The sequence below is a fragment of the Ambystoma mexicanum genome, chromosome 3p (assembly GCF_040938575.1).
Source record: "Ambystoma mexicanum isolate Mex_15411 chromosome 3p, UKY_AmexF1_1, whole genome shotgun sequence".
NCBI lineage: Eukaryota > Metazoa > Chordata > Amphibia > Caudata > Ambystomatidae > Ambystoma > Ambystoma mexicanum.
In genome coordinates, this window is record NC_090925.1 from 766,267,401 (window position 1) to 766,291,510 (window position 24,110).

Here is a 24,110-nt window from a genome sequence, read left to right on the forward strand (position 1 = left end):
GAGGGTTCGTGACGCGCTCGAGAAGCTTCCTTCGCCGGGTACTGCGACTCGCGGCGTTTTGGACCTTCGGGTCTTTCGACCAGAGCATCGCTCTCGGCAGTCTTCGAGGGGGTCGAGGCCGCTTTCTCGAAGACGCTCATCATATTTTTTCGGAATTCCTCCCATTCAGCCCGGGAACTAATGTTTCGTGGGGCAAGGGATTCTCTTAAGTGAAACAGAGGAAGAGGACGAAGAAGAAGGGGATCTTCGGCGTCTCCTTTTCGAGTGCTTCGATATCGAGGAGTGATGGGACCCGCTTCGAGACCTGGAGCGCGAATGGTGACGAGGAGACGAATGTCTCGACTTCGTCGAGAAAGAAGAAGCTTTAGAAGTCTTACCTTTTTCCAGCTTCCCCCTACGCTCCTTCAGGGCCTTAGCTGTCATGGACATACAATCCTCGCACTCCGAACAATGGTGTTCAGCTCCCAAACACCACAAACAGACCCTGTGAGGGTCAGTCAGCGACATCTTTTTTCCACAGTCACAGCATTTTTTAAAGCCGGACCGAGAGGTCGTCGATTCAGTCGAGGAAGCCATTGAGTATGGATCGAATATCTCGAGGAAATTGGAATAATTCTCTACGAAACTGAGCAACGATATTCCGAGGCACTGAGTAAGCGCGGAAAAATGGAACTGAGCAACAGACGCTGCGCGCGGCCTTTATAGGCAGGATGATGTCGACACGGCGGCCGTCGAGGGACATCGACTCGGCAGATGTTGACGCGCAGCGCCCTCTAGAGAGAAAAACATTTCCGGGGCCAGCAAAGCTGCAAAGAGATATCTAAGATAAGGAATACGTCTGAGGACACAATCCCTTCGAAGGTCAGTGATCTGACCAATCAGGGGAGGGGATGGGACAGGTGTGAGGGCGTGGAAGAGGAAGGAAATAACGGAAGGGCTCAGGGCAGGGAAACCTGCACGTGAGGCCTGGGGGGCTCAAATACAAAAGGAAACAATTGCAAAGGCCCGGGAGGGAAGCAAGTTAAGACACCTCACCTGAGTGTGCCCGGAAAGTAGTAGCAGTACTCAGCTGCACTTTGCTGCCTAGACCATGCATAGGCCTAATAAATAGTATGTTTTTACTTACTGTTTTATTTTATTAAAATAGAGTTTCATGTCTAATTGTACCACACACTAACTCCTTAAGCACAAGCCTTACAGCTCAGCTATACTACCTTCATTGAGTTTGGCTCGACCCAAGTCTCTTTTCCCTCTCCGCTTAAATAGGGTGGCCTCTCAGATTCCTCCCTCAGAGGTAGTTCTGAAATATCAATCTTAAACATTAACAGAAGTGCCAGCTCAGGATATTGCCAAATATGGATACCAGAGATTAATACTTTGAATCCAACAAACTGGTGCAAAGCCAGCCAATCAAGAGGATTACGGCACTAAGTCAAACTGAGAACAGGAACACTTCACAGTGAAATCCGTCTGTCGCATTAAACAATAGCCGTATACCTGTACTGCTTCTGTGGTTCCTGCTGCTTCACAGATGCAGCTGCTCGGCGGTTTGGGTCGAAGGAACTCCCATCCACATAGCTTTCACTAATGCCAAAGGCTGCCCGTAGCTTCTCATTCTTCTTCTCATTGGCCTCTGCTAGCTGATGGGTCTCCGAGATACTAAAAAAAAAAAAGAAACATGGGTGTGAGAATCAAACATTTAACAGGAACGTTTGCTAGATAAATCAGATTCTGAAGAGAAGGAAAGCATAATGGTAACATTGATCATCACTAACAAGTCAGAGGTAACCTTTGCTAGTGAAGTATATAGAAACAAATCAGGGGTTACTTGAAGGTGTAAACTAGAAACATGGATGACAAACCTTAAGCAAAGCACTCCCTCACTTTGGTATATTCCAGTCAACTGGCCAAATAGGACAGATGGCCTTCCAATTATTTCTATGTTGTTTATATAGCGCATTTATTCAAGGTATTGCACAAACATGGCAGTACACAAAAAAAAAAAAATGAAGTGACAATTTCAGCATAACTTTATAGAACTCATGGCGCAACCAAAAAGTCATAGGAAACGTGATGGGGAAAAGCAGACTGTAGAAGGTGAGTTTTAAAAAGGTTCCTTGAATAGAGCATGGTTAGAGCGCAAACGGATGTCCCAAGAGAATTCCATAGATGAGGAGCAACTCATTGAAAACTAAAGTGAGAAGAGGCACAAGGGGACCAAGGAAAATTGCAAAGCACGAAGAGCCCTAAGAGAATGATGTAAGGAGACTGAGACCAATTATTCTTAAGTCAATGCATGAACAAACACCAAAAGAAAATTACACACAAATCCAGATCAAATAAGGAACCAGTGAAGATCAAAAGGGGGATTAGAAGCATATGGAAATTTAAATTATTTTTGCCGAATGAAGAACAGATCATAACGAAAGAGTATAGGCTGGAATACGAATATATAAGGAATAGTTGAGACCGAACACAGGTTTGATATAGTTCAGTGGAAGAAAAAGCCGGGATGACATTCTTTTAATATTGAATAGGTAGAACTGACCAGATTGAGTTATCGTGCAAATTTGTTTTTGAAGACAAACCCAGTCAAAAACCAAAGCCCAAAATACAAGCATGAGAGACTACCAGAAGATTAAAAGGAGGAAAGCAAAGCATGGAGAGAAAACCGGGGGAAGCCAGCAAAAATAATATCTTTCTTCTTATGGTTAAGGCATATAAATAGCAAGGACCTCAGGTTTTTCACGGCCAGAATAGAAGCAGAAAGATTTATGAATTGGGTCATCGAAAGCAGGCAAAGAAAGGAATATTGGAGTGTCATTGGCGTAAAAATGTGCCTGAATATTATGAGAAGAAATTAAAGAGGCCAGGGGTGAAGGGTAAAGAGTGAAAAGGGGATTAAAGGGGATTCAAGAAGTGAGCCTTGAGGGACGAAAGGTAGAGGAAAAAGGGGCACATATTTTTCCAGGACACCCCAAAGGAACACCACAGATCCGAAACACTGAAGAGCCATTGGGAAGGTGTGAATTGAAAACTATGAGGAAAGCAACATCTAATGATCTTCGGTATTAAAAGCGGCAATGAGATTCTTCTATTCTAATAGCTGGATGTGTTGTGCATGAAGGATAGAATTACAAACAGATGGGAGCAGTTTCAGTAGCAAAGGTAAAATACAGATTGAGGTGGAAAAATGGAGTCCAGAATCTGATAGATAAGGCAAAAGTGAAATAGGATGGCAATGTGCCAGTTTAGCGACATTTAGAGAGGGTTTTTTCTTTAACAAGTGGGTGGCAATAACACTTCTGAAGGAAGCTGGGAAGGATCCACATAAGGATTGATTAAAAAGGAGGGGCAAGAAATTATAAAAGTTACTCACAGCAGTGGCTAATGTACTCCAGTCCATAGTCTTTCTTCCATACTGTATTGGCGCCCCTTCCAATTTAGAGGTGTGCGGCCGAGGGAGCATGCGCTGCCCTGACTTCGCCCTCTGGTGCCACACGTCAGTCCCCATTGACAATAGATTTAACATTGCCTAATGACACCAGTATTAGGGGGGAGGTTGGTGGGACGTATGGAGTGACTATGGACTAAGTACTTTAGTCATTGCGGTGAATAACCTATAATTACTCTTATGTCCTGTCCCCTTTCCTCCATACTGTATGGCCGTTTAAAACTGATTGTAGCCTCAGGGTGGAGAGGAGACCCTCCTTAAGCAAATAGGTTGCCGGGAGCCGCCTGTCCAAAAGCTGCATCAGCTCTAGAGCCGGCATCCAAACAGTAATGCTTGCAGAAAGCCGAGGCAGAGGCCCAAGTGGTCGCCCTGCTTATAACTTTCCAAGAGATATGGAGCTTGAATGTGATGACCATTGCCTTGGCACTGACTGTGTGGGCATGCATGTTGGCCGGGAGCAGCTTGTGCCGGCCCTAATCCGCTTTTTTGATGCCAGATACCATCCAGCAGGATATGGAGGCCTTAGAGGCCTGATAGCCTGCCCTCGAGCCTCCGAAAGTGACAAACAGGGCATCAGACCTGAAGAAGCCCTTGGTCCTGTCCAAGTAGAATTTTAGGGCACGCCGGACATCCAGGCAGTGCAGCACTCTGTGCTTCGTCCTTGGGATCGGGAAAGAACGTAGGAAGGACTATTTCTTCTTTCAAGTGAAATGCAGATGGAACCTTGGGCAAAAAACGCCAGGTGCGTCCGCAGGACTACCTTGTCCTTGTTTAAGGTGTTATATGGTTCAGAGGCGACCAGCATTTGGATCTCGCCGACTCTGCAAGCGGAGCCAAGACCGACTAGTAAGGCCGTCTTGATGGTGACCAGCTTAATGTCCACGGACGCCATTGGCTCAAATGTTTTGTGCGCCAGGGGGCGCCCAAGACTATGTTAAGGCCCGCACACAGGGTGCGGTCTCTTGACGGGCGGGTAGAGCCTAGCGAGACCCGTCAGATGTTTGACAATAGGGTTGGAGGAGGCAAAAATGCCTTCCTCCAAGTTCCTGTAAACCGCAATAGCTGCAAGGTATGTATGCCAGGGGTCTACCTGTACGCCCAAATGAGCAAGGTGCACCGAAAAGGAGAGTACGTCGTCCAAATTGCACGCCAAGGGGTCAATTGCCACTCTTAATTGTCTGCTCCTAGTCTGCTGAGCCTGTGGGCCTCCACGTTGGATTCCCCCAGGAGGTGGACTGCCGAGAGGAAAATGTCATTTTCCAGGGCCCATTCCCGCATGCTTATCGCCAGTCTGCACAGAGTAGGGGATCTGGTGCATCCCTGCTTGTTGACGTAGTAAATGCTGGTCGAGTTGTCTGTCTAGCTTAGGACAGCCTCCCCTTGAGAAGCGGTAGGAATGCTACAAGCTCTAGCCAGATGGCATTCAGCTCCAACCAATTGATGTGGTATTCCTGCTCCTGTCGAGTCCAGGTGCAGTGGACCAGGAGATCGTCCAGAGTGGCTCCCCAGCCCTCGAGCGAGGAGTCTGTGGTGATGGTGGCATGCAGGGAGAGCGGCCGAAAGGGCTTGCCTGTCCGTAGGTTGTAGTACATGGACCACCAAGTTTGGTCCGAGTGCGGTGATGGGGTGATGGGGGAATGTTGATCCTCTCCGATTGCGAGCCCCGCTCCCGATTCCATGCCGCCGCAAAATGCAGGTGAATCCTCCTCATCCTTCGTCTTGTGTGAGGCACAGCTAACGGGACCACCGCCAGAAGACCCAGGAGATGTTGGTACCACCATGCCGAGGTCCCTTCTCTGCTGAGGAAGTAGGCGGTGGCCCTCTTGATGGACGAGATCGCCTTCGGACGGGCAAACCCTCTCGGAGCACGTGTCCCAAATGAGACCCAGGAATGTCAGTCTGCGTAGGGAGCAACTGTGACTTCTTGAGGTTAAGCGAGAAGCACAGGTCGTGCAGAGTTCATAAGGGCATAGAAAGAGTGGCAAACGCTTCGGGAGATGTAGCCCTGACAAGCCAGTCGTCGAGGTATGGGTAGATGTGGAGGCCCTGCGCTCTGAGGAGGGCCGCTACAGGGTTCATGAGTCGGGTAAAGACCCTGGGGTCAGAGTTGAGGACAAAAGGAAGGACTTTGTATCAGAAATGGTAGCCCACGATCCTGAACCGTAGGAAAAAAAGATGGGGCTGCCAAATAGAGACGTGTAGGTACGTGTCCTTCAGGTCCAGGGAGCACATCCAGTCTCCCCTGTCCAATGTCTCCCCTATAAAAGCTGGCGTAACCATCTTGAACTTTTACAGGGCTAAGGAGAGGTTGAGGGTGGAAAGGTCCAGCACAACTCTGGCCCAGCTGGTTCTTCTGAATGGTGAGAATCCTGGAGTAGAAGCCAAAGCCTCGCTGGGAGCCGGACTTCGTCCACTGCCTGGCTCTCTACGAGCAACCGGATCTCCGCCAAGAGTTACTGTCCCAACCTGTGGGCTGGGATAGGAAGGCGGTACCCCATGGATACTACAGAGAGGATCCAGGAGTCCACGAAATTCTGGCGCCAGAATTGTGCATGGAGAGCAAGCCTGCCCCCCACTGGAGACACATGGACCTCAAGGGGCGTGTCATGCCTTCTTTCCTGCGGAGGCTGAGGAGAGACTGGAAAAACCCTTACTCCCCCCCCCCCTTTTAGTTGTTTGCGCCAGTTCTTAGACGGCAAGCGGTCCGGCTGCCTGGATCTGCATTCCTGGAAGCCGCGGAACGCTCCATATGTACAACCCTTCTCCGAGCGCTGCTGAGATTGGGTGTACGATTTGGGTGTGGTCTTTGTAAGAATGGAGAAAGACTCATTTGGGGAGCTGTTTTTTCTCCAGCTCTTCGTCCGTAGGGGAGTGGAAGAGGTTCCCCCCCCCCCTCCAAACGGTAGATCTACAATGCGCTCCTGGACATCAGGGTTGAATTTCGTTGCCCGGAGCCAGGCTGTTCTCATATCTGTGGCAATGCAGATGGCACAGCCCGAGGTATCGATATGAGCCACTGTGGATTCCATGAGGTCACGCGCCACGAGCTTAGCTTACGCTAGCCCCGCCTTAAAGCGTGATTGCCATTGGGTGGGGAGTGTTAGGGAGAATTCTCGGTTAAGGCTAATTTCCCAAACCTAGTGAGTCCCCCCCCAGCAGCTTTGCTGGATTTTTGAGGGTTATTTTTTTCTCCTGCTAAGAGTGAGACTCTTTCTCCCACACTTAGGCATGATTTGAGAATCTCCTTTGACTGAATGTGTTTTATGGGCTATGGGGTCATTTACTCCATAGGTCTTCATGTGTTTTTGGTATGTGTGTTACACAGCACCCTCAGTGCAGTAACAGGGGTGTCATAGTGACCCCCAAGCTGACTCCATACCCTGGGACTGAATACTGTCTCCCAGGGCATGTAAAGTCACCATTAGCTTGACTAGTTTCAAATTGAGAACAGAACCAGTACACACCATACTATTGTGTAAGTACTGGTAGGGGTAATTCGAATGTCCCTGGGACTGTTTTTCAAGGGGGCACTGTCCAGTCCCCCTTGTCGAGTTTCTGGCTGGTGGCAGAGGATACCTCGCAAAATATTCCACCGGAATATTTATGGGATTTTCCAATTGATTTTAAAAGCACCACTTTTTGGTGCAATGTTAAAGATACCGCCGGCTTATTTATTTAATATTAATTCACCGGTTGGGTCTTTTTGCCAGGACTCCGTTTTAAAATGGCGTTTGTGTTCGCCTCTGAAACTCTAACCCAAGTCAAGCCCTTTGTTCCACTTTTTGGCGAGGTTCTGCACAGAAGCCATCCAAATGGTGCCACTGTCTGGGGTCTACAGGATGTGTGGGAGGGGGATTAGGCACACTGGACTGAGTTGCCTTGGCAACTCAAGTCGCACTCTTGTGTGATTGGCCCAGTGGTGAGCCGCCCGGCTCACCACTTAGCATGTTACAGTGACAGCTAGGCTGTTGAATGGGGGTTTTTCTGCATAAAAGCAGGGCTTTTGGGACCGGAACTTCAGAAGTCGCCACAGGACCTAAAGAATCCGAAGAGGGGAGAAGCTGAGCCATCTATGATGACACCACCGGTGGATCCCTGCTGTAAAGAACTCACCACTTCCGACGACAGAGGAGATCTTCTTCCAGGAGAGTCTTCTTCCCTTTGAGCTGGTGGGACCAACCAATTATCCTTTTTCGCCTTCCAGGACGTCTCGTGGTCGAATCGCCCGTGCCCAGCACCCCGGCGGCCTGGATAGCCATGCTTCACCCCTGACCGCAAATAAAAAGGGTTGTACCTTTTAATCGGAAACTCCGCGGCTGGTTTCTTCCCTGGCAGTGCAACGACCTCCAGCTTTCTTCCTCGTCAAGATCCTCTCTTCCTCTGGTCGAAGCCACGACTTGCACCCGCTGCCAGTAACTGCCCCCGCTGGAGCTTCCTCACCATTTCAGGTACTGTGTCCCGCCTGGTCCCCCTTGCAACAGATTGTCCAAGGTGTCCCACAAATCCTTGACTTTCCAACTGGGTTGACCTTAGACCTGCAACTTTGCCTTTATAAACTGATCCAACCTCTTGACATTTTTTTGCAAAGACTGAGTGCATTTCCACTGTGTGATCTTGGGCACATTCTGCCTTGCCCTCTCCAAGAGTGTGCCTGGCTTATGAACTTTGGCTCTACAGTAGACCCTGCCTTTCTTGCCTTGCTGTGGTTTCTTAAGTGTTGGTACTGTGTTATTTCCATACTCTGTCTTTTCTCTCCCTTTTAAACGAAATATTGGAGTGCCATCTAAGGTTACGCGCTCACCTCTGTTTTGCTAATAAATGGTGTCTTAACCTAGACTTGTCGAATAATTAACTAGGGAGTGTATATACTTATAGTGACTGTTTGAACTTGCTTGATATATTAGTGCCAGTGTATTTTCATAAGTGTTTTAAATAATTATATACTTTTAATACCAAAGCTCTGGTCAGTCTTTGCTTGTTCTATTGTGTTTTGAGCCCTATTGTGTATACTCTATATACTGCCTAACTCTTCTTGAGAGAGGTCTGACTACTCAGCCACAGCTACCAGGTAAATCTGGGTGGTGCAGACTGCTACCAATTGGGTTTACTGCTTACTCCTGTGGTCTTAAACTTTTTGCAGTGGTCCCTAAGGGAACTGCACAGGTTTCTGCCTAACAGAGTTCTGGGAAGTCCACAATTTCCCACCATAACTGTTTGTTGGCGGCAGCCAGCATGGCATCTGCGTTGACCTGACACAGGTGCAAGGAGGAGTTGGAGTAGATCCTCTTACCGTATGCCTCCAAGAGTTTCTCCTCCTTGCATTGCAGTGCCGCAGAGGAGGCCGAGGACAACAGGGGCTTGGGGTACAGTGATGCCACAGCGATCACCGAGGAATGTGGCTGAGGATGGGTCCAGAGCAAGAGTGCATCCTCCTCCATCTGCCGTACTTGGCGTCCAGGTGTCGGTTGACCGGCTGGACAGAGTGGGGCTTGAGCCAACCCTTCTTGGCCAGGGAGACAACATCGGTTTGCAGTGGAATTCCTGTGTTGGCAGAGGGGCGTATTGTATTGTTTATTTATTTATAGAGCGCTCCTGGCCGTTAAGCAACTGGGCGCTTGCAATAAAAATCTTAAGTTACAGGTACATACATATATTACATTTGGGAGTAGTTTCTTACCTGTAACTCCATTTCTCCAGCGTTGGTATCTTTCATGGATTCACATGCTTAGAATATTCCCCGTCGTCAGACTGGGAACCCTCGGTACACATATATAGTCGTTTCCTATAGGAAAAAACTTCCGACACTTGTGTGTCCTATCCACATCTACGTCCTCTCCGGGGCCGTCCACGCATGCCCCATAGGACGTAATGGTATAAAAGCCCCGCCCCCGCGGGTCCCGTCAGATTTTGGCCCCTCCAAAGTAGAAAGGGGGGAAGCTGTTTATGCACATATCTTGTACATTGCATTTCGGGGAGGCTGGTGGGCGCATGTGAATCCATGAAAGATACCAACGCTGGAGAAATGGAGTTACAGGTAAGAAACTACTCCCTTCTCCAGCATTGGATCTTTCATGGATTCACATGCTTAGAATAGATTGTATAGCAGTATCCTAGAAGAAGGAGGTGAGAATGCAATGCAACATACATCACAAAAACAAACCACTCCCAGTCCAAATACCAACATAGGCATGGTAAAAGACAACAGCTTCACCATATTTGGCTTACCTCATTGAAAAAGATGGCGCAGCACTGCCCTTCCCACCTGTACTTCATCCGCATGCTGCCTTTCCAGGCAGTAATGGCGTGTGAACGTGTGTGGGACTGACCATGCTGCCGCCTGGCAGATGTCTGTCAGAGGAATTCCTGCCCATAGCGCAGCGGAGGAGGCTGTCGATCTCGTGGAATGGGCTCTAGGGTGCCCTTGTAGGGGTCTCCCGGCCTTGGAGTGACTAAAAGCAATCGCCGACGAGACCCATCGAGCCAGTCCTTGCTTGGAAATTGCCCTTCCTCTCGTCGACGGACCATATGCGATGAACAGCTGTCTGGTAGTTCTGAGCTCTTGCGTTCTTTGCAGATAAAACTTTAACGCTCTTTTCACATCAAGCGTATGAAGAGCCTTTTCCGCCGTCGACGACGACGGGGTCGCAAAGAAAGTAGGGAGAGCAATGGTCGAGTGTTTGTGATAGACCGTCGGCACTTTTGGGATGAAAGTAGGATTAGTTGATAGTATCACTTTGTCCTTAAAGAATCTCATATATGGAGGGTCTATGACTAATGCCTGTAATTCCGACATTCTTCTAGCTGACGTAATGGCAATTAAGAAAGCCAGCTTCCACGATAGGAACTGCATGGATGAAGAGGACATTGGTTCGAAAGGAGGCTTCATTAAGGCCGCCAACACCACATTTAGACTCCACGATGGTGGGAACCGCTTCTTAGGGGGAAAAGTTCTAAAGAGACCCCTCATGAAATGTTTCACCAGTCTGTCGCTGAATAACGGTGAGGACTGTCTCCTCCTCGTGAACCTTGAGATGGCCGCCAGGTGCAACTTGATGGATGACGGGGATAGCCCACTCTCTGCTAGGTGAAGAAGATACGGTAAAATTTGTTCAGGAGATACTTCCAAAGGCCGTATTTCGTGCTGTGCTTGTCACCACATACAGAACCTTCGCCACTTGCATATGTATGACTTGTTAGTGGAAGGAGCCCTAGCCGCCTTTAGAACTCTCCGGCAATCCGACGAGACTTTCAAATTGCCAAAATCTGCAAAGTCAGGAGCCAGGCCGTCAGGTTGAGGCTGTCCGGATTGTGATGCCACACCGTTCCCTTGTCCCTGGATAGGAGATTCGGAACTTTCTGGAAAGATATCGGTTGTTCCAACGACAGATATAGTAGGTCGGAAAAGCACGGTTGTCTCGGCCAATACGGTGCCACTAGAATGACCCGGCATTTGTATCTGCGAATCCACTGTACATTCCTCCGTATAAGGGGAAACGGAGGGAAGGGGTACAGGAACTTGTCTGTCCACGGAAATGAGAACGCTTCCCCTAGGGATCCTTTCTGAGGCCATCTGCTCGCGAACTGCTCGCATTTCTTGTTTTCTTTCGTTGCGAAGAGATCGACTGAGGGGTGACCCCACCTTTTGAAGATTTTTTGAAGCTGAATGGTGTCCATCTCCCACTCGTGTATCTGAGCCATGCTCCTGCTCAGGGAATCCGCTTGTACGTTCTTCACTCCTGGGAGATGGTGAGCCACTATAGATATGTTGTGTTTCAAAGCCCAATGCCATACCTTTTGAGCCTCCACAGAAAGGGTCCTGGATATCGTGCCGCCTTGTTTTATCAAGTAGAACATGGCTGTCGTGTTGTCTGTCAGCACTCTCACTCTCGACCCCTTGATATGTGGGAGGAATGATTTCAAGGCCCATCTCACTGCCCTCAGTTCCAGCACATTGATATGTAGGCGTGATTCGGTGGGAGACCATCTGCCCTGGGTTTGGTGGTTGTCCATGTGTGCTCCCCAGACCGTCAGGGATGCGTCCGTGATGATGGTATTCTGAAATTCTGGTTCTTGTAGAGGAACCCCTCTGTCCAGGTTGTGAACGCTTTTCCACCACTGGAGGGCTCGGATGATACCGTCGTCGTCTACGGTTATCCTGTCTGACCACCGGCCCGTGGCCTGCTTCCATCTGTCCGCCAGGAATTCCTGTAGAGGCCTCATGAACAATCGACAGTTGGCTAATAAGTGGATGCAAGAAGCCATGGAACCTAGAATCGCCACATACTTCCTCACTGAAAGTGTGCCATGTAAGCGTAGTTGACTCGTCAGTCGATTGATCTTTGACATTCTGTCTAGGGAAGGTTTCACTATTCCCGACTGGGTTACGAATTGAGCACCCAAGAACTTTAAGTTCTTTGATGGCCTTAGAGAGGACTTTTCGAAGTTCACTGCGAACCCCAGTCGTTGCAGAAGCTGTAAGGTGGTCTGTACGCTGTCGTTGGTCGACGCCGAGGAGGATCCCCTCACAAGCCAGTCGTCGAGGTACGGGTATACATGATGCCCTTTCTTTCGCAGCCAGGCTGCCAAACATTTTTTGAACCTTCTTGGGGAGGATTTGAGACCAAACGGGAGCACTGCGAATTGGTAGTGTGTCTGGCCTACCATGAACCTCAGAAACTTCCTGTGTTTTTGACACATAGGGATGTGGAAGTACGCGTCCTGTAGATCTAGAGACGCCAAAAAATCTCCCACTTAAACGGACCTGATCACTTCCTGCAGCGTGAGCATTTTGAATTTCTGGTTCTGTAAGGTCTTGTTGAGGTCGCGTAGGTCGAGAATGGGACGCCATTTTCCGTTCGGCTTTTTTACCACAAAACACCGTGAGTATACCCCTTGGCCTTTCTGCGATGCAGGGACTAACTCTATGGCACCTTTTTGTAACATAAGTGCTACTTCCTGCAGCAAATTGTTCAGATGTGGTTGGGGTAGGGGTATCGGTGGACACTTTGGAGGTTTGCATTTGAATAGTAGAGAATGTCCGTACCTCACTGTGTCCAAAACCCACTGATCTGTTGTGATGTTTTCCCATTCTCTGACGCAGCTTGACACTCTTCCACCCAGAACGGTGCGCTTCCCGTCATTGCTGGTCTTTCTGTTTGCTAGTCGACGACGAATAGGTCGGTCGTCTCTTGGATGACTGGAAGTTTCTGCGCCGGCTTGAGTTTTGAGAGGCGCGTCTATATCCTTGGGAAGGGTATGCCGATCTGCCAAAGGATCTATCCCTGGGTGTAGAAAATCTTGAGTTGCCAGACGCCCCTCTAAAGGGACGAAAGGATCGAAAGTGTTTACCACTCTGAAGAGCACCCAACGAACGTGCCGTATCCGAGTCCTCCTTCATGCCCTCGTCCACCTTTTCTCCGAAAGGAAGGTCACCTTCGAAGGGCATGTCCAATACTTTATACTGCACCTCAGGCCTGAAGTTGGTGCACTTAAGCCAAGCCTGGCGTCTTAGAACAACTCCGTTGTTTATCTGCTTAAAGCCCGAATCTGCCAGGTCCACCGCTATGTTAATAGCATGATTCGACGCCTCTTCGCCCTCTCGTACCAGAGACATCGCCGTTCTTTTATGTTCCTCCGGAAGGTGGTCCAGTATAGGGGCTAGTCTGTGCCACATCTCCCTGTCGTACCTGGCCACAATAGCCAGAGAGTTGGCTGCTTTCACAGTTGCAGCACCCACGGAAAGAACCTTCTTACCAAACACGTCTTGGCGCCTTGCCTCATTATCCTGAGGGGTAGAGCACTTGTGTTGGGCCTTTGCTTTCCTCGTCGCCGCTGCCGACACCACTGAATCAGGTGTAGGTTGGGACGAAAGACACTTCGGGGTAGAGTCTGGCACTTTAAATTTCTTTTCAATGCGGCCTTTGACGGCCGGTTCAGAAAACAGGTGACGCATGGTTTGAACACCCTCTTTCCAGAAATGATCTAAAATGGGTATTGAGAATATTGAACGTCTATTCTTACCCATATGGTCGAATAGAAAGCAGTCCTTTTTCTCCTCCTGCTGGGCCAGGCCAAACTCCTTGCATGCTTTTTCCATCATTGAATGAAAAGCGCCAATATCGTCTGGTGGCGATGGGTGAGTGGGGCTCTTTGGTGTTTCCAGTTCCACATCCGAAACCCAGGATGGATCCCTAGATGGAGACAGGGAGATATCCGATGCTGACCCACGGTCAGATAAAGAGTCCGAAAGCTCACCCTCCTCCTGGACTACTGGAGTCACCGGAACTCCGATCGTTTTGGTTGGACGGTGTGACGGGCCGGGTTCATCGACGGGGGGAGTCGACGCCACAGGTGGAAGCCTTTCATCCAATGATTTTAGCAGCGAGTGTAAGGAAGACAGGACCTCCATGGACAGGGCCGATTGAGAGTTTGGAATTTTGGTAAACACCTGAGAGCAGGTTGCTCCTGATGGCGACTTGGCTCGTAGCCCAAGGTCTTCCGGGCCCGCAATCCGGAAACCGTCGTCTTCCTTCGAGGAAATCGACACTGCTTGTTCCTGCAGTAACGTGTCTGGCAACCCCAGATCAAAAACGTCTGGCCTCCAGGCCAGAACTTCGGTCGACGAGGACATCGTCGCCATCATCGTGTTGATGACGGGGGAAACCAACTGCGTCAGAGGCAGTGAGGACACTGACTGGTTCGTCGACGGTGGGCCTGCAGGTGGCTTAGGCGGTCCCGCCTTAACGGTGCTCTCCCTGCGTTTATCCGATTCTCTACTCGTGGCAGATCTAGGAGTATCGCCCGAGGAGGATTTTGGCCTTTCCTTTCCTTGTTTTTTCGACGATGATATCTTTTTTGAAGATTCTTTTGAAGAGTCCTTGGAAGAGTGGCTTCGTGGAACATCCTTTTCCGCCGGTCGAGTCTTCTTCGCCGGTGGTTCCGACGAGGTTGAACGGCGCGGGGCCCCCGATGTTTTCGTCGAGGCCACGCTGCGCACGGAGCCCACCTCCGACTGAGGGGTATGCTCCTGCCCCGTCATTTAACCACGATACCAGCCGCCGACTCCGATCTTTCAGGGTTTTCTGGGAAAAACCCTTACATATTTCACACTGGTCTGCCGAATGGTGAGGGTTGAGGCAATAAATACAATCGAGATGGCCGTCCCCCTCGTAAACCTTCAATCCGCATGTGGCGCACGGGCGAAAAAGAGGTTTGCCCGACATTCTGGTAAGACCAAAAACCTCAGGAGCTCGTTCGGTCAACCCAGCGAGTAATTTCAACGATAGCCTAGAAAGTAGAGACTACGCGAGGAGATCCCACTATCTTTGGAGACGGTTGAAATCTGACGGGACCCGCGGGGGCGGGGCTTTTATACCATTACGTCCTATCGGGCATGCGTGGACGGCCCCGGAGAGGACGTAGATGTGGATAGGACACACAAGTGTCGGAAGTTTTTTCCTATAGGAAACGACTATATATGTGTACCGAGGGTTCCCAGTCTGACGACGGGGAATATTCTAAGCATGTGAATCCATGAAAGATCCAATGCTGGAGAACTTATGTTACAATGTCTTTCAAGTATTTTACAATAAATGTACAGAGTATTTAGTACAGTTGAGGCTTCTAGCAGTCGTTGGTGCAAAGCCAAAGTTTGGCGTTAGCTTTGAACACATGGAAGGAGGGGGTGGCTCTGAGTGCATCAGGGATGGAGTTCCAGAGATGAGCTGCTAGAACTGGGAAGCTGGACCCACCGGTTCTTTTCAGTTCAAAGTTAGGGATTTGTGAGGTATGCAGGTGCTTTATTGTTTCGACAATTGTGTAATGTTCAGAGTTTTAAATTTGATACGATCATTGATGGCCAGCCAATTGACAGCTCTTCTTTGGACAGATAAGTGTTGCCCTTTGGGAATTCCTAGGGCTGTTCTAAGGGCGTTCTGGAGGGTTTGGAGTTTGTTGATGTTATGTTTACTGGTGCCTAGGTACAGTGCATTGCAGTAGTCTAATTTGGAGAGGATAGACTCGCGCTATGGTGGTACAGCTGTCTGTGGATAGGCATGGTTTACAGGCGTGAATAAGTTTCCAGGTGCAACTGGTTGCTGAGGCTGTAGCATTTACTTGCTTGTCGAGGGTGAGAGCTGAGTCTAAGTAGAATCCTAAGGTTTTAACTTCCTTGGCTACCTTTATTTTGATACCATCAATAGTGATGGAATTGTACAAATGGGGTAATTTGTTGAGTTTACTGGTAGACCCGATGATTAAGAGCTCGGTCTTGTCGTCGTTAAGATATAGGCCATGTGTGGCCATCCAGGTTTGGATGATTTGGTATAATTTTATTTATGAGGTTGGTGTCCTTGTCATCGTCACCTGGATTGGGATAAGAATCTGGGCATCATCAAGCGTAGTTCGTATATGAGACCCCTAGTTTGTCCAATATATCAAAGAGAGGCTTTGTAAAAATATTGTACAAAGTGGGGGAAACACATGACCCTTGAGGGACTACACAGGTGATGGGGACTGGATCCGCTGCTGATGTAGGTGAGAAGACTTATGGTTCTCTGGTCCAAGAATGAGTTTATCCGCGCCGTGGCTTCTGTGGTGAAGTTGGCCGCCGATTTGAGGTGATTAGTACCTTGTGATCTACCAGGTCGAAGGCAGCTGATATGTCTAGGAGTAGGAGAATAGAGATGTCGTCTCTATCTTTGTGTTAGTCTAGTTTGTTTTTAAGATCAAGGAGAGCTGTTTCGGTTCCATGTCTCGGTCTAAATCCGGATTGTCTTGTCCCTAGTAGATTGTTGATCTCCAGATACGATTGGATCTGTAGATATGCAGCTTTATCTAAGATTTTGAGGAGGAACGGGACAGTTATGGGCCTATAGTTCGTTGGGACATTGGGGTCCAGGTTAGCTTTTATTAGGAGGTAATATCCAGGCATGTTTAAGGTTGGTTGGCACAGAACATGATTTGAATGATGAGTTGATAAATGATGTGAAGAAGGGGGATAGTTCATGTGCAGCCTCTTTAAAAACTGGGGCTGGACAGGTGTCACCAAGACATCGAGACAGTTTAAGAGACATGATGTTCTCAGTTTCCACAATAGAAATGGCTCTAAAACTGAATTGGTTAGGAGGTATAGTTTGGTTGGCGGCAAGTTCCTGAAGGATGGTTTCTTGCATGGAGAGGGCAATGTTGTGGAGGGAGGATTTTTTGGCTGATATTTTGTCTTGTAACAGTGATTTTGTTGCATAAGGCTTTTTGAATGTTTGTGCACCAGACTTTGTCTTTGGTACAAGAGTCTATGGGTGCAATTGGGGATTCTGATTCTCTCAGGATGGAGAAGGTTTCCCTGGTATTTGAATTCGCTTTTTTGATTCTGTCATTAAAGGTATCTTTTTTTGCCTGAATTATTTGGTTTTTGTAGCTGTAAGGGCAGTGAGGAGGTTTTTGTTATGGGGAGAAAGTTTTTTTTCTCCAGCAGGCTTCTGCGTGTCGTTTCTCTTTGCGTAGGGCTTTTAGCGTGGGAGTGAACCAGGTGTTAAGATGGGCAATAGGTTTAGATTTGGTGAGTTTCAGCGGCGCAATGGCGTCAATCGCCGAGTTAATGGTGTTATTATACAGGTCAGCTAGATCGTTAGGGTTCGAGATCAGGCTAGAGTGATTAGTGATAGGTTAGATCAGAGGGAGAAGATTCGAGAGATTTTTTTTTGCAGCGGGTGAGGGCAGGAGGGGCATGTGGTTTAGTAGATTTAGGTTGGGGAAGGTCTGAAATGGTCAATGAAATCAGATAGTGATCAGTCCATATCCAAGGTTCAATTGCCATTATGAGGGAAACGCAGTTGATGTTTGCGACCCAGTCCAATGTGCGGCCTTTAGAGTGCGTGGGGCCGTTATTCCGTATAGTGAGGCCTGCTTCCACCATAGTGTTGTCTATGTTGGAGGCATTGGAGTCTTTTGGGTCCTTATAGCCTAAGTTAAAGTCGCCTAGTAGAATGATTTGTGTTCCCAGCTCGGCATTAGTGTTTAAGAGGGTGGTTAAGTATTCTTCAAAGGTGCCTAGTGGACCAGGGGGTCTGTAGATAAGGTGTACCGTGATTGTACGCGAGGCAGAGATTTCTAGTTTTTGGGAGAGCAGTTCAGCTGACGGCATAGTGATGCTGTCTATTTCTTTGATGGTGAGGTTGGCTCTGCAGATAAGAGCTATGCCTCCTCCTTTGGAAGTTTCCCTGTCTTTTCTGAAGATGGTAAAGTTTGGGGGTATGGCTAGCATAAGGGCAGGACTTCAGCCAGAACCCCCTCTGCCGGCGTTTTGACTTCGGGTTGGGGCAGGCCTAGGTACTCCACCAGGCCAGCAAGGCGTTCATGGAAGGTCCTGGCTGAGGATGGCGTGTCCAGATCCTCCTCCTCCTCCTCCTCCTCCTCGTCCGTATCCTGCGGATCTGGAGGAGGGGTAGATCGTGCCAGAGGCTGGGGTACAGGGACCGCAGCCGGAGGCTGAGGAGGCGGCAGAGGTTGCAGAGTTGGCTGTGGAGCCAGAGGAGGTGGCTGCACCGGGGCCTGGGGCCCGATGAAGGAGTCTGTGGTGCTTCTAGCATGGCAGGGAGGAGTTCCCCGACTGAGTCTTTGATGATAACTCCCATCTGAGGAGACCTCATGAGGCCGAGAAACTTCTCGAAGAGCAGCTCCTCACTGGCCAAAGAGGTGTTAGGGGGTACCAACAGGGTAGCGGGGGGCTGCTGGAGCCGCTGCGTACCCTGTCCATATGGACGCAAAGGAAAGTTGCCCTGCGCAAATGAGGACTAGACTGTAGGCCACGTACCTGGTTGAGGTCAGACCCACATTGACACTTCCTTCGCTGAAGTTATGGAATGGCGTCGGAGAGGTGCCCCTTTCTGGCGCGGCAGCCATTTTGTTGAATAGCCTGCCACAAGCCTAAAACGTGTTGGTCAGCCAGCTGGGCCTGGCCTCGTCCAAGTCTCGTGTGTGGATCACGGGGATTATCCTGCTCATCAGCCCGGTAGTTGTGGGACCCTCGACCCGGGGGTCGATAGAGCTGCGTTTAGGCACCCCCTCAGATGTATTGCCGGTAGTAGGGCGTAGCCCCTCCGACATTGTGCCGGTAAAGGGACATAGCCCCTCGGGTGTAGACCCGGTACAAGAACCTTCCGGTCCCTCGACCCGAAGGCCAGTAGCTGTAGCAGCCTCAGGGCACGTGTGTTACGCTCACCTGTTCTCTGAGCAGGCGTTGGGGCATGGTTGCAGCCCTCCCTGAACTTTAATCACCCCCCCCCCACGCCTCTCCCTCAGTAGAAAAGCTGTGAGCAGTGGTACGTGCTGATACTGCTCCTGTGTGGAGAGGAGTGTGAGTGAGCCAATTTGAGATCGATGTACCGCTCGAACACTTCACCCCAAAGTACAGTTTCTGTGAGCATACGCCGGCCCATAAAGCTCACCTGTGAATAATGGAAGATCATCTCTCCGTCCTGCTACTTCTGGAAGGGACGCGTCGAAGGGATCTAGTTCCTTCACCGATCCTCGATAAGGATTAGTCCAGTCCAGCTGCGACTATGCTTCTTATGATTGGCAAGTCGCTCTTGTGATGCTGTTCGTTCTGTTTAATGTCTATGTTGCTCCTATTTAGGCCCGCAATAATGTCTCTCGCGTTTTCTTCCCTTAGATAGAAATGCGGCCTCAATGCAGCTGTGAGAGACGGCCGGATGGAAGATGGACCCGCAATGTTCGACAGCAGGTAAGTGATTGTTTAAGGAAAGCACGAAGTATGGCAAAGTATAACCATAAACTGACTTTTTCGATGTCTAACCTGGTCTTCTGTTTTTCCTTGCAGGCACTGCTGTCGAAGATGGTGTCGTGCTGCAGTGCCAAGATGAAGATTTCGGCGTTCCGGAAAGTGTAAATATGAATACTTGGTTCGCCGAAGAGATGTACAGGTAAGAACAGCTTCCCCCAGTTGGTAAGTATGCTGGCAAGAAGCAGGCTGTCCAAGAAGCAGGATCTTCAAAAGGTAAGTCTGACCTCAGGCAACGGTGAGTTTTACGCTGCTTGCAAGTGCAGAATAACACAAAGCGTCTGTCTTGAGGATCAGGGCAACTTATATAGCTGAGATCGTGGGCATGCCCATTAGGGCCGGCTTACCAGCCACACCCTGCCACTCCTAGAGAGTGAGCACGTGCAAAGGCAATCCATTAGCAGCCACACCCAAGAATACACTTGGGGCTGCTTAATGGATGGAATGTTCAAGGTTAATGGATCTGAAGTGCTATGTCCATAATAACAGCTTTTTGGTGTTAAATGAATGTTCTTGTTTACTTTTGTTCATGAACCTGGTGCCAAATGTGCCAGGACAGTGTCCACCCAGGTCTCCTGTGCCTGCGACCCCTGCATGCCTGTGCCCCTGACTTCATGACCATGACAGCGTGCCGGTAGAAGGACCTGGTCGGTCCCTCCTGCTCGGGAAGAGTCCCTGGGAAGGAGTCTCCTTGCGGGGTGTGCTGGAAAATATCGGCCCTACCTTCGGCCTGGCTCGATGCTTCAAGAAGTTCTTGAGATCCTCTGGAGGCGACCTCTGGAAGATCTCCCCCCACCTTGCGAGTCTGTTCTTCTAGGACAGCGAGTCACACGCCGAACATGACTGCCAACCGTTGTCTGTGCCAAGGCAATGTAGGCAGAGGGCATGGGGGTCTGAAGTTGGGAAGAGCCGTTGCAGGATGACACGTGCTGAACCCTGTAGAAGTCGACATGCGCCGGGTCTGGCAAGGATTAACATGCTCATGAATATTCCCAGTCAGGCTGGGAATCCTCAGTAACGAAAGAAATCTGTTGCTGAACTGTCTTTCTCCTAACAACTGGTCTCTGGGTCATACTGCCCCCAGCCAATGACTACCTAAGCCCCTCCTCTGGCAGTCTTCAGATTTGGTAGCACGTTAAGTGGTAGTAGGACCAAGAGAAGAGCCGCAGAGGGGTAGGTGAGAGGGTTTGCATGTGAATGCTGGAGAACAGTTACAGGTAAGTAACTTGTTCCTTCTCCAGCATGGCGTCTAGCATGGATCCACATGCTCATGAAAAAAAAACATACATAGCAGTACACACAACAACCAGGGGAGGTGGCAAGGCTCAACATTAAGCATCTCAACATAAAGCATCTCACCAGGCTCACCTTCAAGCAAACAGGTTGCGCAGCACTAGTTGGCAGACTCTGGACTCCTCCCTGGAATCCCTGCCAAAGCAGTAGAACTTCGTGAAGGTGTGAGTCGACCTCCAAGTAGCAGCCCTGCAGATATCCAGCAGGGGCACACCAGACGGTAACGCTGTAGTTGCAGCGATCGCTTTGGTCGAACAGGCTCTTGGCCAGCTAGGCAACGGTCTGTTTGCCAACCAGTGACAATGTGTGATGCAGCCAGAGAGCCACCTGAAAATGGAAGCCTTGGAGAGGGCCTTCCCATGGTTAACAGGGCCAAAGTTCACAAAAAGTTGGTACGTCTTCCGAAAATATTGTGCGGTCCACATAGAACTACAGCACTCTAGCCACATCCAGCGAGTGCAAAGTTCTCTCAGCCGGCAACAAAGGCGTCGGGAAGAATACAGGTAACACCAAGGGCTCATTTAGATGAAAGTCCGACAGCAACTTGGGGATGAAGGAGGGGTGCGTCCATAGCACCTCCCTGGTCTCGTGAAATCTCAAATGCGTTGGTTTACAAGAGGGCCTGGATCTCTCCCACTCGTCATGCAGAGGTGATGCCCACAAGAAAAGCTGTTTTCTGTGACAAAAACTTCAGTGGCGCCGAATGCATAGACTCGAACGGCAGACTCATGACCCTAGTAAGCACCACATTGAGCTCTCACGCCAGGGCCAGAGCCTTCACCTTTGACAAACTCCTTGACCAAACGATGCGACCATAAGGATGATCTTCCAGGAGATCTGGTGTAGTGTGAAATAGCCGCCAGATGAACTTTGATGGAAGTATAGGCCATTCCTGCCTTGGCCAACAACAACAAATACGGGAACACCTGCAGAGCAGTGACTCAGAGGGTCGATCTTCTGAGTACAGCACTAAACAGCGAACCTCTTCCACTTGTGCCCGTAGCATTTGAGAGTAGATTAAGCTCTGGCCTTGGTGAGCACCTCCATACAATCTGTTGGGAGATCGTAGCCCCCCAAGCTCTAGTGCTGCAGGAGCCAGGCCTTCCGGTTCAGCGATGCTGGGTCGTGGTGCAGAATCGCGCCTCCTTCCCTGGCGAGATCTGCGTCTGCCGGAAGCTTGACTGGTGGGGACAGCAACATGTCCAGAAGGTCCTGGTACCATATCGGTCTCGGCCATGCAGGTGCGACGAGGATCATCCTGCACCGGGACCATTTTGAGTTTAGTCGAAGAAGCAACAGAGGGAACGCATACAGAAACAGGCCGTCCCAGGGGAAACAATGTGTCCCCCATGCTCCCCGGCTGGGGAAACCTGTTGGTGAACATCCTGCACTTGGTGTGAGTCGCCGTCGCAAACAGATCGATCTGGGGATTGCCCCATCTGCGGAACAGGTGATCCCCTTGGTCCCGCTGAAGCTTCTGCTCGTGGCAAGAGCACAGCTCCCTGCTGAGAGAGTCGGCAATGGTGTTCTTCACTCCTGCTAGATGAAACTGGATGAGGAACATCCCCTGGGCTAAGGCCCAATGCCAAAGGTCCTGTGCTTCTTTGGAGAGCGCCAGGGATCTGGCTGCCCCTGCTTCCGGATGTAGAACATCGTGGTGGTTTTGTCCGTGAAGACCCTTACCACTTTGCCCTTGAGGGACGGAAGGAAGGACTGGAGGGCCCAAAACACTCCCACAACGCCAACACGTTTATGTGAAACTACTTCTCTGGTAGCCACAGGCCTCTTGCATGAAGACTTCCAGAATGCACGCCCCATACTTCCAGGGAGGCGTCCGTTGTGACTGTCGCCCGAGGTGGTGGTGCCTGAAAATCTGCACCCGTGGACAGATGTGCATGCACTCCCCACCACCGTATCGCTCGACGGAAACTCTCGTAGAGTGATCTTGTCCTCGAAGCTCCCCTCCACTTGAATCCAGAGGGTGTCGAGGAACTCCTGCAGCAGGTGCATACGTAGCCTGCACAGCCTTGACGGACATCACCCATGGGCCCTTCAGGGCCAACAGCCGTTGGACCTTGCCCAAGATAGCCGCAATCCTCTCCTCAGACGGGGACACCAGGCACGACATTGTTGAGTTGGGCTCTCAGAAACAGTGGGTTCTGCGATGAGTCAAGCAAGACTATGCAAAGTTTGAGAACCCCAGGTCTGTCAGGAGTCGGACGGTTTTCGCCATGTGGTCAACGGCAAGGTCCTTGGAGTTCAACCAGAAGGGAAGGGCCTTGAACTGGTAATGTTGTCCTTGGACCACGAAACGTAGGCACTTGGTGTCCCTTGTGTTTGTGAAAATAGGCATCTTCCAAGTCCAGCAACGATAGAATATCCCCTTTTCCAGCTGTCCCAGCATTGTGTTGAAGGGTCACCATCCGAAACTTTTGGGACATGATGTACTTGTTAAGACGGCATAGGTCCAGAATGGGCCTCCAACCGCCGGTCTTCTTTCTGGACGAGGAAGGAATGAGAGTACACTCGAGCCCCAGAGCCTCTTCGGAACGAGCTCGATCGACCCCTTTTTTAACATGGCCCGTACCTCCAGCAGCTGCTGAGGGACAAGGTTTTCCTGACGGGCCACTTGTGGTATCCTTAGACACTTCTGTTGGAACTGGAGGGTGTGTCCGTGGGCGAGAGTGTCCAGCACCCAACTGTCGGTGGAGAAATCCTTTAGATTTCCCTCCAGAAGGCCAAAAGGGCGGTCTTCGTTGCTGAAGTGTGCCCAGGGCACAAGCCATCTCAGTTTCTGCTTTAATGGCCTGGAGATACTCGTCCAGTCTTTCCAAACAAATTGTCCCCAGAAAAGGCATGTCCAACACCTTTGACTAAAAGTCCTGGCGGAAATTTGTGGCCCTCAGCCAGCCTCGCCAACGAAGGCAAACGCTGTTGCCCATTTAGCAGAATCCTGTGTCCGCTGACGAGGATGAGCCCCAAGACTTTCTCTTGACTGCCGCCAAAACCACAGACACTGGAGACGGCTGGGACCGTAAACACTTGGGCGCAGAGTCCGGCACTATTTCTTCTTGTAGCGATCCCTCGGCGCTGGTAAAGGAACCCCTCTTCTCCAGTACTAGCTGGAACAGCTCTGAGGCCTTTGAGATCATGGCGTGGAACAAGCCAATCTCATCGGGTGGTGAAGATCTGGCCGGCGGAGACGGGAGATCCCCCAGGCCTCAGTCATTTGTGCCAGTGCCAGTTGTCGCCGTATCCGGTTCCAGGTCATTCCCTCGGTGGGGGGGGAAGAGGGAGGCGAGGGGTGAATGGGTGGTGAACTCTCCCCCTTGGGTGGTGCTTCCTCTGATGGCCTCGGCATCACGGGCAGGGCTGCTGGTGCAAGAGGCATCCTTGTTCAGATTTGAGCACAGTGTATGCAGAGCTGTAAAAATGTCCAGTGAGATCCCCAGGCGGCTGCTGGGGTGGAGGTGACTGGGACGTTTGCGGTTTAAGCTGATCCGCTCTGTCATCACCGCCCTGTTGCTCCTCCGTCTCATCGTCATCGGGATCCCCCCCATAGGA

The 24,110-nt window shown here is 50.1% G+C and overlaps 1 protein-coding gene across 2 annotated transcripts in view; it reads right to left on the bottom strand.

Moving 5' to 3' along the window:
• LOC138580836 (serine/arginine repetitive matrix protein 2-like) overlaps positions 1-24,110 on the bottom strand; it is a 1,087,536-nt gene that overhangs the window by 698,160 nt on the left and 365,266 nt on the right. For both annotated transcript variants that reach the window (XM_069651699.1, XM_069651698.1), the window contains exon 4: positions 1,498-1,659. In XM_069651699.1, the coding sequence (XP_069507800.1) occupies positions 1,498-1,659 (162 nt within the window). The remainder of the gene's footprint in view (positions 1-1,497; positions 1,660-24,110) is intronic.